Source organism: Cebus imitator, unplaced genomic scaffold, assembly GCF_001604975.1.
Source record: "Cebus imitator isolate Cc_AM_T3 unplaced genomic scaffold, Cebus_imitator-1.0 Scaffold156, whole genome shotgun sequence".
In the NCBI taxonomy this organism is placed as follows: domain Eukaryota; kingdom Metazoa; phylum Chordata; class Mammalia; order Primates; family Cebidae; genus Cebus; species Cebus imitator.
The window spans coordinates 3,458,608-3,475,043 of NW_016107471.1; the positions used below are offsets into that span (position 1 = coordinate 3,458,608).

The 16,436-nt window shown below is 35.4% G+C and overlaps 1 protein-coding gene across 4 annotated transcripts in view; it reads left to right on the plus strand.

Moving 5' to 3' along the window:
* Positions 1-16,436, plus strand: part of TMTC2 (transmembrane O-mannosyltransferase targeting cadherins 2) — a 444,836-nt gene that overhangs the window by 372,833 nt on the left and 55,567 nt on the right. For 2 of the 4 annotated variants that reach the window (XM_017543508.2, XM_017543511.2), the window contains one exon: positions 3,990-4,053. In XM_017543508.2, the coding sequence (XP_017398997.1) occupies positions 3,990-4,053 (64 nt within the window). Of the gene's footprint in view, positions 1-3,989; positions 4,054-4,211; positions 4,259-6,382; positions 7,387-16,436 lie in introns of those variants that run through there. The other 2 variants (XM_017543509.2, XM_037743847.1) reach the window with 2 other exon arrangements.

A 16,436-nucleotide genomic window follows, 5' to 3' on the forward strand; every position in this document is an offset into this window, starting at 1 on the left:
GATCTCTTGACCTCGTGATCCACCCATCTCAGCCTCCGAAAGTGCTGGGATTATAGGTGTGAGCCACCGCGCCCAGCCTAAACAGAGTTTTACTTCTAAGTGCCACTAGAGTTTTTACTTTTTATATTTCTAAAGAAGAAATTTTAAATTTAACAATTTTATAATTCTCATAGAATACATAAAAATGTTAGTAATTGTAAGTGATTCTTTTAATCAGATTTGCTTCAGACATTTTATAAGGTATATTAAGTTGTTATTCCATTACATTATTGATTCCCAAATTTCCCTTATACATCTTTCTTTATAAGACTATTGGGCCATAAGCATGTGTTCCAAAATACACTTTTCTAAAATAATACCAGGGAGCGGAATAAGATATAAGAAATATATATTTTTAACAGATGCAAGTTTTATAGTGTCATGTACAAAAAATAGAATTCCGCAGTACACAAATGATGAAATTTGTTTGTGAGTTTTGTTATTGTCTGTTTGCTTTTGATTTGAGACTATATTTTCACTGATGGCAAAAAAGCAAAGCCAACCAACAAACAAAAACCTTGAATCTAAAGACTTAAAATATAATCAGCTCACTCCAGCAATTTCCTGACAATTCAGGGTTTACTTCCTAGACCAGTTCACAAATACTATCTGGACTTTTTTCTTCTTCCTTACGCTTCCTGGCCCTGAGAGACTGGAGGTAATGTGAAGAGTGGAGGGCCCAACAGCTATGATGGGTAGGAGTTGGTAATGAGAAAGTCGCTTCCATCAGAGTCTCCAGTTGATGTCTATTGCTGGCATGGTGATTGAATATTTAATGTTCTAGATATGTGACATAACAATGTTGACTCCTAGGGTGGCATGTTAAATGGGGCAAGTTGCCCCTCTGGATCCATTGTAGGTTCCTCGTATGAATGATTTTTCTTTCTCAGCACCTCATTCCTGGCTTTGTAAAGTGTGTTTCCGCTAGAACGCAAAGCTGTTTACATCTGGCCTGCATATTTCTTGCAGAGCCTCTGCTTTCTTCTTCACCTACCTTCAAAGTCTTCTATTAATACTTGAACCCTTGGGAAATGTTTCCACTATATCTAATTGTGATCTTTTTAAAAATGAGAGCTTTCAGGAAGTAAGAAAGTGAGTAGCACTGTTTTTGCATTATCCTCATCTTTAAAATCTGGTTAATAATAATTATTGCTTCGTGGTGGTATTATAACCGGTAAATGAAACAATTCCTAAATAGAGGATTTAGAAATTTTCTGTCCCAGAAAAGAAATAGGGAAGGAAGAAGGGATACGAGTATGCAGGAAGTGTTATTTTATCATCTGCTTGTATAGTCTTGAGAACCTGAGTCCTGCGATCAGTCCCTAACAATCTTATAATTGAAGTTCTTGACAATGTTTAGTAGAATCCCTAAGCAACTGGCAGAATACTGCTGAATTCTTTACTTTGCAAATGTTGATTAATGATTCAATCATCTATACAATTAAGATTTATTAAGTACTCCCGAGATGCTGTATGCAGAGGCATGTGTGAAATACAGCAAACACTGTAAAATGGACATTGGACAGTTCTTCATGAGTTATTCTCCTTTGTCTAGAGAATAAAATGAGGATATAAATGAGCATTCTGTGGGTATAACTGACATATTCTTTTCCCTACAGTTTTCCATGTGCTACCGTAAATGCATGCTGATTAGTAGTTTATAAAGACTATTTAGTATCAGAAGAAAAGGGTCTTACAGTGAAAATTAATTTGCATAGTTATATGACATAGACAATAAATCCTAGTGGGTTTTTTTTTACCACTTCATTAGAATTTCATCAATTCTACTTCTAGCTTAAGAAATTAGGTCTTCTAACTTAGATATTTCCTTTGGGAATTAAAGCACTGAATAATATGAAGACTTTAAAAACTAATAAACATTTTAGGGGGCAGTAAAACCTTTTAAAAGTTGAGTTTATTGTTATTTTCAAGGCATTTTATCTGATGAATTCCCCAGTTTCTGTTCTGATCCTTATCTACCTCATGAATTAAATGTCCATAAAGAGGAACATTAATGGTAGCTATACTTTCCATATTAGACATCTATTGGTTGATCTCACTTCCAAGTAACTGACTTCTTTGTAGTATTAAGTTACTCCGATTTCCTACCTCCATGACTTTTCTTTTCCTCTGGAGAGAACTTTTCCAGGGCATGACCTAATGAATTCTGGTTCACATTTCCAAATGAATCTGCACTAAATTGATTCTATAATTTGGTGGGGGGGGGGAACCTTCATTAAATACCCTAGTAAGGGAATTTTTACTGTTTCATACCAGACTAAAGTACTTCTCTTGACATAGCGAAATTGAGCTTTAACATTTATGAGAATATAAATTGCAACAGCACATTGTAACATGTCATGGGTCCAGTAGAGCCTTAGGTCAAGGGTTTTTACTTTCTTTATAACGCCTATTAAAAATAGCAGTGTTTTTAATTATTTTTCCTTTAAAAATTAGAAAAATATGTCCTGCTCCCCAGAGAGATGTTATCTTCAGTTATTTCTATAATTTATATGGTTGCATGGGGTATGTCTTTATAGTTTGTATTTGGATTGACCAAAGTGCAAATTCATTTTTATTGGTATGGCTAGTTAACCTTCTCTTTTAAAACTTGAATATGTTTTTCTAATTGAGAAAGTTAATTTTTGTGTTCTCTTCATCCTTGACCTGTTCTTGTCTCAAAAGCTTCATAACATCACAGCTTCAAGAGACTATTCCACCATTTTAACTGCAGGACCCCCAGTCATTTACTACTGTTGTCACATCATAGATATACCATATATATCATCCAAAATTGAATTTGGCATTTTCCTATAGCACTTTTTCTCTGCCACTCAAATACTGTCACCAGATTCCAGCTCAACCTCCATGAGCTTCTTAGATCTTATTACCTGCCATCTTAGAAGGTCTTCTGAAGCAGAATGGTATGATAAAAATATATATTGTTTGTTAAAGAATGACTAACTGGACTTCCTTAGAACCCTGCTTCTGGTCATGAGCTGGCTGAACCTAGGTCTTTGCTGTGAGTTACAGGAATAGGCAGTGAACAAATCTATCTGTAAATTTCGGTGCACATCTTATTTGTACAAGTCAGTTGTACTACTTACAGTATTTGGTGGCTGTGAGCAAGTGAAACTAACTGTAGCTATTTGAAGGGTATGAGAGCTATAGAATTCACTGTAGACTGGAAGGCTTAAATCAACAGGAAACAAGGTAGCCTCAGTGGCCCAGCAGTGAGATATACAAAGGCAGTTCTTTATAAGGAGGAGTCTGGCTAGTAAGTAGTCCCATTGCTTCTACCATTGTGAGTAAATTCTGGCCATCCTTTTATCGTTTTGTCACTTAGGAATGAAACTCCTAAGTAAGGAGAACATCCATTTAGCTGAGGTTAAGTCATGTGCTAATCCTGGTGGCCAGAGTCCAAGGGGAGACGTAATCTGGCCTTTATTTTTTCTGTTGACTACACACCATGGAAAGTTCCCTCCATGCTGGAAGAAAAGAAGTGTTTCTAGACAGATGTGGAATTTTGAAAATCCTGCAGATGTTTACTGTTGTCATTAAACAAAGCAACTAATTACTAATTTTGACAATTTATTTTTAGAATTGAGATTCTTCTAGGGTATGATGTCGATGCTGGAAAACCCCAACACTATAATGTATTACCTACTTTTGCATGGAAAAGGAGAATAACTTTTCTAATTCCTAATATGTAAATGTAAAATAAGAACACTCACTGAATAGGATTATGTTAAGATACTATTTATAATGCCCTGAATACAATAACAAGTGCAATGCAAACACTCAAATTTTAAGTCTTTTTCTGCTTGGGCAACGTATTATTTGGTGTGATCAGAATTTTTTTAAATTAACGTTATTTTGCTGCACAATGATCCTATTTGTTATTCTAAAATAAATGCTATAGTTGTATTTTATTATTTTTTTTTTTACAGACAGGCTAGCCTCAATGAAGCAGCCGAGAAGTATTACGATCTGGCAGCCAGGCTGAGGCCTAATGTAAGTACTTTCCTAGTGAGAAACATTTTCAGAGGGATAGACTCAAAGCATATAGTAGATTTAAGACAAAGAAGCGTCGTGATACTGGTTTTTTGTTTTTTTTGTTGTTGTTTTTTCTTTCTCTCTCTGATCTCTTGTTTTGAATACCTGCTAAACAGCTGATTCAACAATAAAATCTTCCAGTCTCAAGCTTCTTTTTCTAGAGGTAGATTTGCTGCTTTCTAGCCTGTGTAAAGCTCCATAAGATTTTTATCACTTGAACACAGACATTAGCATTACTAAATACTTCGTATTTGGATGACTTTTAAAATTAATTCCTTGGAGGTTTTTTTGGCTGTGGCATTAAATACCTATTATTTTTTGATTTTCATGTATCATCAAACCTCAAGCTGTATGCCCCTTTTCTATTCCACAGTCCTCATTTCTAATAGTTGTGCTTTTCAACTTTATCAAGAATGTTTTCATTACAGTTTTTCTCGGGGTAATCACACTTCCATAAAGTAAGATGGGTATAAATTAGATCTCTCCTATTGAAATAGAGTAACCATTTATGAGAAAATAAGAACTGGCTTTGTCTCGGTCTTCTAAGCACATTTTATTTGCAACACATCTCTGAACTCCAGGGCATTCCTTTTATTTTCATACACATTCTGCATCTCTCACCAATACTAAAATCTTCTACCCTGTTCTTCACATCAAGACCGTCTATTGGAAAATGTAATTTTGAAACAGTAATGAAAGTGCACATGTGATGTGAGTGCAAATAATGGGATCAGTCTCATTTCTCTACAGTAACTCATCCATTGGGCAAGTATCTATAGAGTGCCTGCTTTGTGGTAGAATACAGAGATCTCATATCCTAAAGGACCACACAGTGTAGCAGGCAAGACTGCACACAACCAACTAATTGAAATACAGTGTAGTGATTCTTATACAGAGGTATATACAGTCCTCTGAGAGCACAAAAGAGGAGGATTAATGCTCCCTGAAAGAGACCTATGTGGGAGGTAGCTATTTTTCTTTCCAGGAGATTCATCCACTTGCACCCTTAGCACTGAATCTCAATGCCTCTTCAGTTTTATTTGAGGGACAAAAAAAATATCTTTTTCTTAAACATCCTAAGGCTTATCACTGAGACCCCAAAAAACAAAAGACAGATTAACAATAGAAAAGCATAGAAATGTATTTAATATACATTTTACCTGAAATGGGAGCCTTCAGAAATGATGACCCAGGAAAATATTTTTTGTTGACATCATGCAGAGGTATGATTAGAAGACAAAATGTTATGATCTCATGGTAATAAATTGGCAGGAACTTAGAAAGTCCTGTTTTTTCTTCTTCTCATTTTCCCTGTGTATTCAGAGATAAGGTGTTAATGAGGGTTTTATTAACTACTACACGGGAGAAGGGAGGGAGAAGGTCATAGAGTGAGCTTTCTTATTCTGCAGTTTTGTTTCCTTCAGCTTAAAATACTCAATAGTACAAGGAACTATACTTTCGAGTGGCTGTTCTGAACCCTGTGACATTAATTATGAGATGTTTCAAGAATTGATAAGCAGTTTGCAACAGAAGAAAATAATTTCATAATCATATGGTGAGAGCAATGACAGCTAAAATTTATTGAGCACTTATTATTACGTGCCAAGCACTATGCTAACTACTTCATTTCTCACAACAACCGACAGATACTTTTGTGATCCCTATTCTGTGGAAGGGCTGAGAAGTCAATAACTCACCCACCATCAAAACCAAATGGAATCACACCGTAACTGAGGCCACTGAATGCATAAGAGAAGTCTTGATTGAAAAAACGCAGCCATATCTTAGAGAGAAAAGGCAAGCCAGAAATTTGGAAAATCTAAATAATGATAGTCATTTTATTTATTTATTCAGTAATATTTACAGAGTACCAGCTATTACTCTAGGCAGTGGCTACACAGCGGTAAACAAAATGGTTAGGAGCTCACAGTCTAGTCTGAGAAGGAGCTAGTAGTATGTTCAGACAGTGAGTGATAAGTGCCTTAGAGAAAGCTGGAGCAGCCCAAGTGGGTTAGGAGTTGCGGCAGGGAAGGGGGTGGCGTGCAACAGGCATGGCTTTGTAAATGCCCAAGGTGGGCAGCTTTGTGCAGTATTTCTAGGAAAAGAGTTGAATTTGAAGTCTTAAACTTATTGTAACTTCATTAAAGGCAGAGATCAGAGTTTTTGTTTTCTTTTTTTAATTACCTTCACATTAATAGAATGCTCTAAACACACATAATGCGTGATACTTAAGTGCAATTGTTTTTTGAGTACTAGTCACTTAAGTGTCATGTTTATTTTTTGTCAAGTGGTTGGTGAAATGATTCATCTTCAGCATATTATAATGGGTTAGTGAGAGAAGAGCTACCTGACTTACCTGACCTGAACTAAAAAATGAAAGACACTCAGGCATTACAAGATTTGAGCCTGATTTGTGAAATGGTTAATACTAAAAGACTAACCAAATCATAAAATCAATATTTAATTTCCAACTCAAAGCCATTCTTTTCTGAACCTTCAAAGTGTTTCCTCATAAACCTACTGCAGACTGCCTTTGAAAATATGTTTATTCAAATGATACTTACCTTATCTGGCAACAGTACATTTAAAGTGGGTGGGATAGAATAAAATGTTCATATGTAACAGTAAATAAGTGGTATTACAATTGATGCATCAACAGATATGATATTTTCCTAATCTGTTTTCAGAATTGTATTTTGACTTAACAGTATGTGATCTAGGTGAGTAAAACACCACAGCACAGAGGAAAGAGTGATAAAATATAAACCATGGCTGTAATATAAATTTCCGTTCTGAAATGAAGAGACCTATTTAAACAAGAGCCCATGTAATGATTTATTAGCAATTACACCTCTGATCTGAATTAAAGCATTCATTTAATATTCTTCCTGTTTATAGCTGTTTATTACCTTTGTTCATAAAAAACATTCTTTGTTATTTTTCTGCTTTTAACTTAATAAATTTGTTATCTGCCTATATGAGAGCATAGCTAACAGACCTCAACTCCAGTCTTCTATTTAAGAGTTCCATTGTTTTTTCTAGTTTTCTCTCCTACAAAGTAATCTAATTTTACTCTTATTTTTTATAAAGTATTGTCTTCTATTTTTTAAGTGCCCCCGAAAGGGTAACAATCAGTAGCTTATGCGGGAGATTCTTAAAGGTCCCGACTATACAAAGTAAAATATGAAGCTGCAACCTTTGTACACTATCACTTATTACAGTCATATTTAAAAAACTGCCAATTGTCTGCAGGATATTCTTTTTTAATAAAATACCTATTCCATTTCTTCAGTATGTCCCCTGATGAATTTCTTTCTTTATTCTATGCTGTGAAAGCCACATTTTTTCACATAATTTACTTTGAAACTGTTAATTGAATTTTTGCATCATTTTATATATAAAGAATTCCAGTGATCAAATACTAAAATAATGAAAGATGTCTACATTAACTGGCCCAAAATAAGTTTTAGATTCTAATGTTGTCTCTTCGTCAGAGATGTTCAATACCTCGTCATTTACCAAAATACATAGTCTGTTTATTTAAAAAAGATACCATTACCATTTTAAAGTTTTATTTACTTGATTCTTGGGGCTGATTGTGCTAAAATTAAACCTTATAACAGATTAAAACATGTTACTATAGTAAGAAAACTTACCAACATTGCCTTTTTAAGTTTTTATAGTTTTAATTTTCTATTGTTTTAAATAAATTGACCTTTCTTTGGAGGTTACTTTAAATAGACAACAGTGTTCTCTGTCTTCTCTCTCACTTATGCGCATCAAAAATGCTGACTCTGGAGGACTGTAGGGGACATTTAAATGAAAGTACTTTGTTCTTCCTGTGGGAATTAAGCCAAATTCTACATTAACTAATGGATTTTTAAAAAATGGTTAATGTGAAGAATGGGAAATTTGCATAGTACAAAGTCACCTGCTTTTACTTGGCTTTAGTAAACTCTAGAGTCAAGAGAGGGTACTTAGCAATGATAGGTCTGTACATCTTATATTTTGGGGGATGTAATTGTTTTTAGTATGAATTCATTCAATTTATTTTTTATCAAGTTCCAACTTTATGTAAGACTGTGCTAAAGGCAGTAGGATTTGAAAGTTATGAAAAATTAACCTTGTCTTTGAGACATGTACAATCTAATGGGGGTGGGAGCGGAGGAGAGAGCATGGGATTGGGGTTCCTATGTTCTCTCCTCCAATCCCAATCAAACATCAGGGCCATAAATAATGCCATCTGATAAGTGCTTTGTGAGACAAACGAGCTAGGTATAAGCAAAGTGCACAGGAGAGAGAAATGACTTTAAGCTGGATTGAGCTGAAGAGGCACTGAGTCACAGTTGACAAGCTAAGAGAAGCTTGAAATGATAGGATGCTTACAGGTGAGGATTTTAGCAAGAACAAGGAGAGAATTCTGGCAGATAGAACTGTACACATGAACCGGGGCAAGGGGCAGGGTACAGAGAGGAAGGGTATGGAGAAGATAGAACTGGAAACTAGCATAAAATCAGAGGAAAGGCAGTGAGTACCATACTAAAAATTTGGAGTTTGCATTTTAAAATGTTATTAAGCAAAGTGACATAATGAAAAGAGTAATTTAGGATGGCCATTTATGTGGTGGAATGAAAAATGACGGTTGTGTTTGAGGAAATAGAGTTGGGAGATACAGCCTTGGGAAAGCTAAATAAAAGGTCACGATAATAGTATAGGCATAAAGCAGAGAGATTAAAGTACAGAAATGGAGAGGAATGGAAAAGAACATAAAGATAAATTAAGCCATAGATTATTTCACAAGATTTGAGTAAGATAATTAGCCACTGTAAGTGTTCCAACATTTTGATTTTAGGTAACTTGGAAGAAAAGAAACGCCACAAAGATAAATATTGTAATCAAATCAGAGGGCTATATTTATTCCAAGAACAAAATGTTTAGACTGAGCAAATTCTGAGTGAGAGAATATGCTTACTCTAATTTTGTAATGGAGCATTCCTATTAAAGAAGGCAGTGAGAAGAAAGGCCATAGTTGGGGATAGAGATGTGGGAGTCATTTGCAGAAAGGAAATGGTACCAAAGTGGATAAGATCACCAAAGGAGGGAATATGCAGAAGAGAGGAGAGCCTATTTCAGACATTTGGGAATTTCTACATTTGAAATTTACGATGAGGAAGGCAGCCAAGACAGTGACAGGACATGGAAAGGAAAGTTGATGAGCAGGGGACAGAAAAAGTCCATCGACTTCCAAGAGTAAGGACATTTGTGGCCTCTGGGAGTACAGTTTCACACAAGTGGTGCGAGCAGTTAAGGAAATGGAGAATTGGAAGTGAGCGGTATAAGACTTACTCTGTAATGATGTTTGAAAATAAATATTAAGTTTGAGTTTCTTACAAATTAAAGATAGATGTTGAATGTTTATGTCTGGTGTTAAATAGGATACTAAAAATGTGCCTATGCATGTAAATATGAGACTGAAAATGTGTCCAAGGTGAGGGGGACGCAAAGGAAATATCAGAGATCTTTAAGCGTTGCGTCCTCCGCAGTGACTCAAGAAGAAAAAGGAGACTGTGAAGATATAGAGAGAAAAAAAAACTAGAAATAGAGGGGAGGTAACGTTAGGTGGTAAATTATTTTAATTATGCTCATTTGATTATCTGCTAATGCTGTGGGGAAAAAAAGGATAGAGTTTTATGTTAAAGACTTCTGAACAACTCCATGTTCTGAGGAGCACAGTAGGTAATATTTGATTCAGGCCTGTACTATCTACATGGGACAAATAAGTATCCATGAGAACACATTGTTTTTGTGATGACTGGTAGATTACTTCTAGTTTTGACTCAGCTCTCTGATATTTATGCTAAATGTTGTATTTGCACTTTGCATTTCTTATATGTAGAATATTTTACAAATATTCAATGTGTATTTAGTATATGTGAATTAAAGGGAAAATATCTTTCAAGGATTATATTATCCTATAGAAAACTTCATGTATGTATTATACCTTTCCCAGGTACCTAGAACTTAAATTATATCAGAACATTATTATAAAATCAAAGCCAATATTATCCATTTGGACTCTTTAGCAATGATTATATGTCAGAAATTAAAGTTGGAAATATGGGAAGAGAAGATTCAAATAAATGAGCTTATTGACAAAGTGCAGCTGTGTTAAAGGTAGTCCGCATATTCTGTAATATATTACTTTCAATTTGGAGTATAGTTTTTATGGTGAATATGGTGGTAGAGGAATAACTATGGAGTGGAAATAACCTCTAAGACTGAGATCTGAGGGAAAAGGTTAATTACTTAATTGAGCTATTATTAATTGAAGGGATATAAAATTTCCCACATATATAGGTATGTTCTAATGGGAAAGATATTCTTCAACCCTAATTAGAACAAAAAAAAACCCATAAAACCAAGTTTAATGGCACAGATTCGGATTTCACCATATAAAGGATTATTATTTTGTTGGAAAATATTGACAAGGTTAATAATAATTTGCCTGGGAAGCAGTTAAACCACATTTCTGCTTGTAAATGGGGGAGGAGCCATACGCCTCTTGCAAAACTTTCCACAAGCCTCTGTGATGTGGGAATACTGCATACCATATGTCTCTTGACTTTTAGGCATTGATTTTATGTGGATCCCAGAATCACCAGATTGACTTTATGAGTAAGATTTATTTTAATACTGCACATATATATTCCACTTTGACTAGTTTTTTTCATTTACAAATGCATCTGCATATTTTATTTATTTTTAATTTTTTATTTTTTTATTTTTCCAAAAGTTGGGGTACCAGTGGTATTTGGTTACATGAGTACTTTAGTAGTAATTTGTGAGATTTTGGTGCACCCATCACCCGAGGATTACACACTGCACTATATTTGTAGTCTTTTATCCCTCACTCCCCTCCCGTTCTTCCCCCCAAGTTTCCAAGGTTCATTGTATCATTTTTATGCCTTTGAGTCCTCATAACCTAGCTCCCACATATCATTGAGAACAAAACAATGTTTAGTTTTCCATTCCTGAGTTGCATTCAGGTCACTGCAAATGCTGTTAATTCATTCATTTTATGGCAGCATAGTATTCTATCATATACATATACCACAGTTTCTTTATTCACTTGTTGATTGATGGGCATTTGGGTTGGTTCCACAATTTTGCCATTGTGAATTGTGCCACTATAAACGTGTGTGCAAGACTCTTTTTCAGATAGTGACTACTTTTCCTCTGGGTAGATACCCAGTAGTGGGATTGCTGGATCAAATGGTAGTTCTACTTTCAGTTTTTTTGTAAGGAAGCTGCACACTGTTTTCCATAGTGGCTGTACTAGTTTACACTCCCAACACCAGTGTAGAATTGTTCCCCATTTGTCACATCCGTGGCAACATCTACTGTTTTTTGTTTTGTTTTGTTTTGTTTTGTTTTAATTATTATGGCCATTCTTGTAGGAATAAGGTGGTATCTCATTGTGGTTTTCATTTGCATTTCTCTGAACATTAGTGATTTTGAGCATTTTTCGTATGTTTGCTGGCCATTTGTATATCTTCTTTTGAGAATTGCCTATTTATGTTTTAGCTCATTTTTCGATGGGATTGTTTGTTTTTTCCTTACTGATTTGAGTTTGTTGTAGATTCTGGATATTAGTCTTTTGTGAGATGTATAGATTGTGAAGATTTTCTCCCACTCTCTGGACTGTCTGTTTACTCTGCTCACTGTTCCTTTTGCTGGGCAAAAGCTCTTTAGTTTAATTAGGTCCCAGCTATTTATCTTTGTTTTTATTGCATTTCCTTTTGGGTTCTTTGTCCTGAAATCATTGTCTAAGCTGATGTCTAGAGGGTTTTTCCAATGTCATCTTCTAAAATTTTTAAAGTTTATGTTTTATAGTTTATAGTTTATAGTCAGGTCATAGGTTTATGTCCTTAATCCATCTTGAGTAGATTTTTGTATAAGGTGAGAGATGAGGATCCAGTGTCACTCTCCTACATGTGGCTAGCCAGTTATCCCAGCACCATTTGTTGAACGGGTTGTCCTTTCACCACTACATCTTTTTGTTTGCTTTATCGAAGATCAGTTGGCTGTAAGTGTTTAGGTTTATTTCTGGCTTCTCTATTCTGTTACATTGGTCTGTTTTCATACTAGTACCATGCTGCTTTGGTGACTATGACTTTATAATATAGTTTGAAATCAGGTAGTGTGATGCCTCCAGATTTGTTCTTTTTGCTTAGTCTTGCTTTGGCTATGTGGGCTCTTTTTTGGTTCACTATGAATTTTATGGTTTTTCTAATTCTATGAAGAATGATGGTGGTATTTTGATGAGAATTGTGTTGAATTTATAGATTACTTTTGGCAATGTGGTCATTTTCAAAATATTGATTCTACCCATCCGTGAGCATGGGATGTGTTTCCATTTGTTTGTATCGTCTATGATTTCTTTCAGCAATGTTTTGTAATTTTCCTTGTAGATGTCCTTCAACTACTTGGTTAGGTATATTCCTAAGTATTTTAATTTTTTTGCAGCTATTGTAAAAAGGATTGAGTTCTTGATTTTATTCTTTGTTTGGTCACTATTGTCGTATAGAAGAGTTACTAATTTGTATGCATTCATCTTGTATCTGCAAACTTTGCTGAATTCTTTTATTTATTTTATTCTAAGAGCTTTCTGGAGAAGTCCTTAAGATTTTCAAGAAAAAGAATCATATCAGCAAACAGTGACAGTTTGACTTTCTCTTTACTGATTTGGATGCCCTTTATTTATTTTCTCTTGTCTAATTGTTCTGGCTAGGACTTCCAGTACTATGTTAAAGAGGAGTGGTGATAGTAGGCATCCTTGTCTTGTTCCAGTTCTCAGAAGGAATGCCTTCCATTTTTCCCCAGTCAGTATTATGTTGACTGTGAGTCTGTCATAGATGGCTTTTACTACACTAAAGTTTGTCCCTTGTATGGCAATTTTGCTGAGAGTTTTAATCATAAAGCCATGCTGGATTTTGTTGAATGCTTTTTCTGCATCTGTTGAGATGATCATGTGATTTTTGTTTTTAGTTTTGTTTATATGGTGTATCACATTTATTGACTTGTGTATGTTAAACCATCCCTGCATCCCTACTATGAAACCCACTTGATCATGGTAGATTATATTTTTGATATGTTACTGAATTTGGTTAACTAGTATTTTGTTAAGGATTTTAGTATCAATGTTCACCAAGGATATTGGTCTGTAGTTTTCTTTTTTGGTTATATCCTTTCCTGGGTTTGATATCAGGGTGATACTGGCTTCATAAGATGAATTATAGAGGGTTCCTTTTTTCTCTATCTTGTGGAATAGTTTCAAAAGAATTGGTACCAGTTCTTCTTTAAATGTCTGGCAGACAATTCTGCTGTGAATCTCTCTGGTCCTGGACTTTTTTTTGTTGGTAATTTTTAAATTACTATTTCAATCTCGCTGCTCATTGGATCTTAAAGTTTATTCACACCCAAATTAACTCCTCAAATGCTTCTTCTACTTCAGTTCATAGACACTTCATCACATTGTCATTACGTATATTTTTGCACACGTCAGTAGAAATCAAATACCTAATTCCAGCAAGATAAATGCTTACTTCCCTGACAACCTCAGTTATGTCAGGATCAATTTCGGTCCCATCCTGCCCATCATATCTGTCTTCAAATTCCTTTCCATTTTAGGCCTCTTTTCCAAATTACATTCATGCTGCAGTTATTTTCTTCTGACAGGTTGGAAGGCTAGTTTCTGGTGTATTCACTACAGAAACTAGTATTCACTTCTCTCTGCTTAGATTTTAATTGCTTTGCGCTGTACTTCTGTTTTGCAAATTTAGACAAACCAGAAAAAAAACTATATTTCTGAAGCGTTTACTGTTTTTCTTCTCTCTGAGTTTCCATGCTTATGGAAGGATAACGAATACAGCCCACTTGTTTACTAGCTATTGGTGTGGGCAAGTTGCAGCCTAGGCTGAGGTCAGATTGTCATACTGACCTATACTAAATTTACAGTTTTCCCAGTCTCAGGGTATTGTTATTCATCACAATCTACATGCAATCATTTTTAAAGAATATTTTTTCAATATATACTTGTATACTCTCGATGTATAAGTGTGTGTTTTAGATTTACAACCAGAAAGATCAGGGGAGTTGAAGCATAGCCGGAACGTAAGTAGCTCTCTGCTATAAAGAAAATCAGCTTCAGTATTGTAATTCAGGGAACATGAAAACCTTTGGGAAATTTCACTTAATTATATTCTCTGACTCCCACGTATTTATTTTTACTCACATTTCTTTGTAGGGGTATCTTTTGCATGGAGTTACAGCTATAATTGTTCAAACTGTGGGACCACACGCTAAAATTACAGTTAGTCTCTTCTCCTGCAAAGAAACCAGATAACTGATTTTTTTGAAATTCCAGCTGATGTAACCATACTGACCCACATTCCTACCTGGGAGTATCAGTTTGGGTGACTAGTGGCTGCCAACTTTGGAGGGCTATGCCCTTTCCCCAGCACCAGTCACCACATTCTTTATAATTCTCCTTGGTTGTTCCCATAGTCAGATTCCCCCATTTCTATTATTTCACAGGTATTTATGTTTTTATAAATATACACGAAACAGTAAACAAAAGTCACTTACATGTGTAAGTCTTTGTTCTCTCCCTCCTGCTTCTAATTCTTTTTGGAACACTCCAGCCCTCTTTTTCTACTTCTTTACCTTCCCTGTACTCCTAACTCCTTATTAACTATCTAAACCCCAATCTATATTATACCTTATCTTAAGGCAAATAAACATTAGACACATAATTAAATTTATAGGTTGATAGATTAATTTCTATTGAAAGTTCTATTTCCTTGTTAAAGAAAAATTATTCTGAGATTTTTTTAATGAAAAAGAAGATTTTATTAAAGAGTATTATGAGATGGGTCAAGACTTGTGATAGGGGAGAGAAATTAGGCTCAACTCTATAGCAAATACAGCTGGGAATTTATAGTGAAAGAGTTCAGAAAATGCTACCCCAAAATATGGCATCTTAGCATACTGACTTTTTTTCAGCTGAAGGAATTTCAGAAATGGCATGTGCAGGAAGACCGTGTGATCTTCCACTGAGGCAGCCATAAGACACTCATGGGCATGGTGCCCATGCTGCACCTGGAGGATAGGAGCTTCATCTCCGAAGGTGAAATGAGATGGAGAGGAACCTGAAAAAACAGGCCTTGCCCGGTTTTCCCCCAGTGTCTCACACTTATATCCCTCTGTCCTTTGATATTTCTCCACAGCTTTCTAATACATCAGACCTACCATAAAACACACTTGGGTTTATACAGATGTCTTCATTTTCTTATGAAGGCTGTCATATTATGTAAAACTTACATTAAATAAGTTTGTGTGTCTTATGAATTTTTTTTATTTTTTCTTCTTTTTTCTTTTATGAGCTGTGGCTTCATTGTATATGAATTATTATCTAATTTTTCTTTAACATGTTAATTTTTTTTTTTTTTTTGAAGAATCTTGCTCTGTCACTAGGCTGTAGTGCAGTGGCGTGACCTTGGCTCACTGCAACCTCCACTTCCTGGATTCGAATGATTCTCCTGCCTCAGCCTCCCGAGTAGCTGGGACTACAGGCATGCGCCACCATACCCAGCTAATTTTTGTATTTTTAGTAGAGACAGGGTTTCACCATGTTGGCCAGGATGGTCTCGATATCTTGACCTCGTGATCCTCCCACCTTGGCCTTCCAAAGTGCTGGGATTACAGGAGTGAGCCACCGCGCCTAACTGGTCTTTTTCTTAACATGGGCTTCAGCAAGTGAACCTAAGGTAGATGGAAGGAAAAGATATTTTTCTTCCCCTACAATACCTAACTAGCATAGTGAAAGATCAGTGAATGGAAAATTACTAAGGGACGACATCAAGGGTAGAAGAATTCTTGCTAAATTGACTTAACAGGGTTCTCACTGAAGGTAACCAGGTGATCAGATATCAAAAGGTGGTGGATAAGAAATTTGATAAGACAAACGAAGATGATCAGATATCAAGGGTGGGGGGATTCTTGGTAAACTGACTTAGCATAATTTTCATGGCAACTGAACTAGCCAGGCTGATGACAAGACTCAAGGATGAGGCCTAGTCCTCCAAGCCTTTATCCAGACTTAGAGGAGCCTGTGTAAAGTTTGTTCTAGGACATTAATTTTCTCAGACTGGGTTGCTAAATTGTTAAAACTCCTTATCCTTGGAAAATGTAAGAATAAACAGTTGCTCTTTATCCCTTGAGAAGGATTTGGTAAAATATATTGCCATAACATTGTTTGATAAGCCCAAGAAGAGAACCGA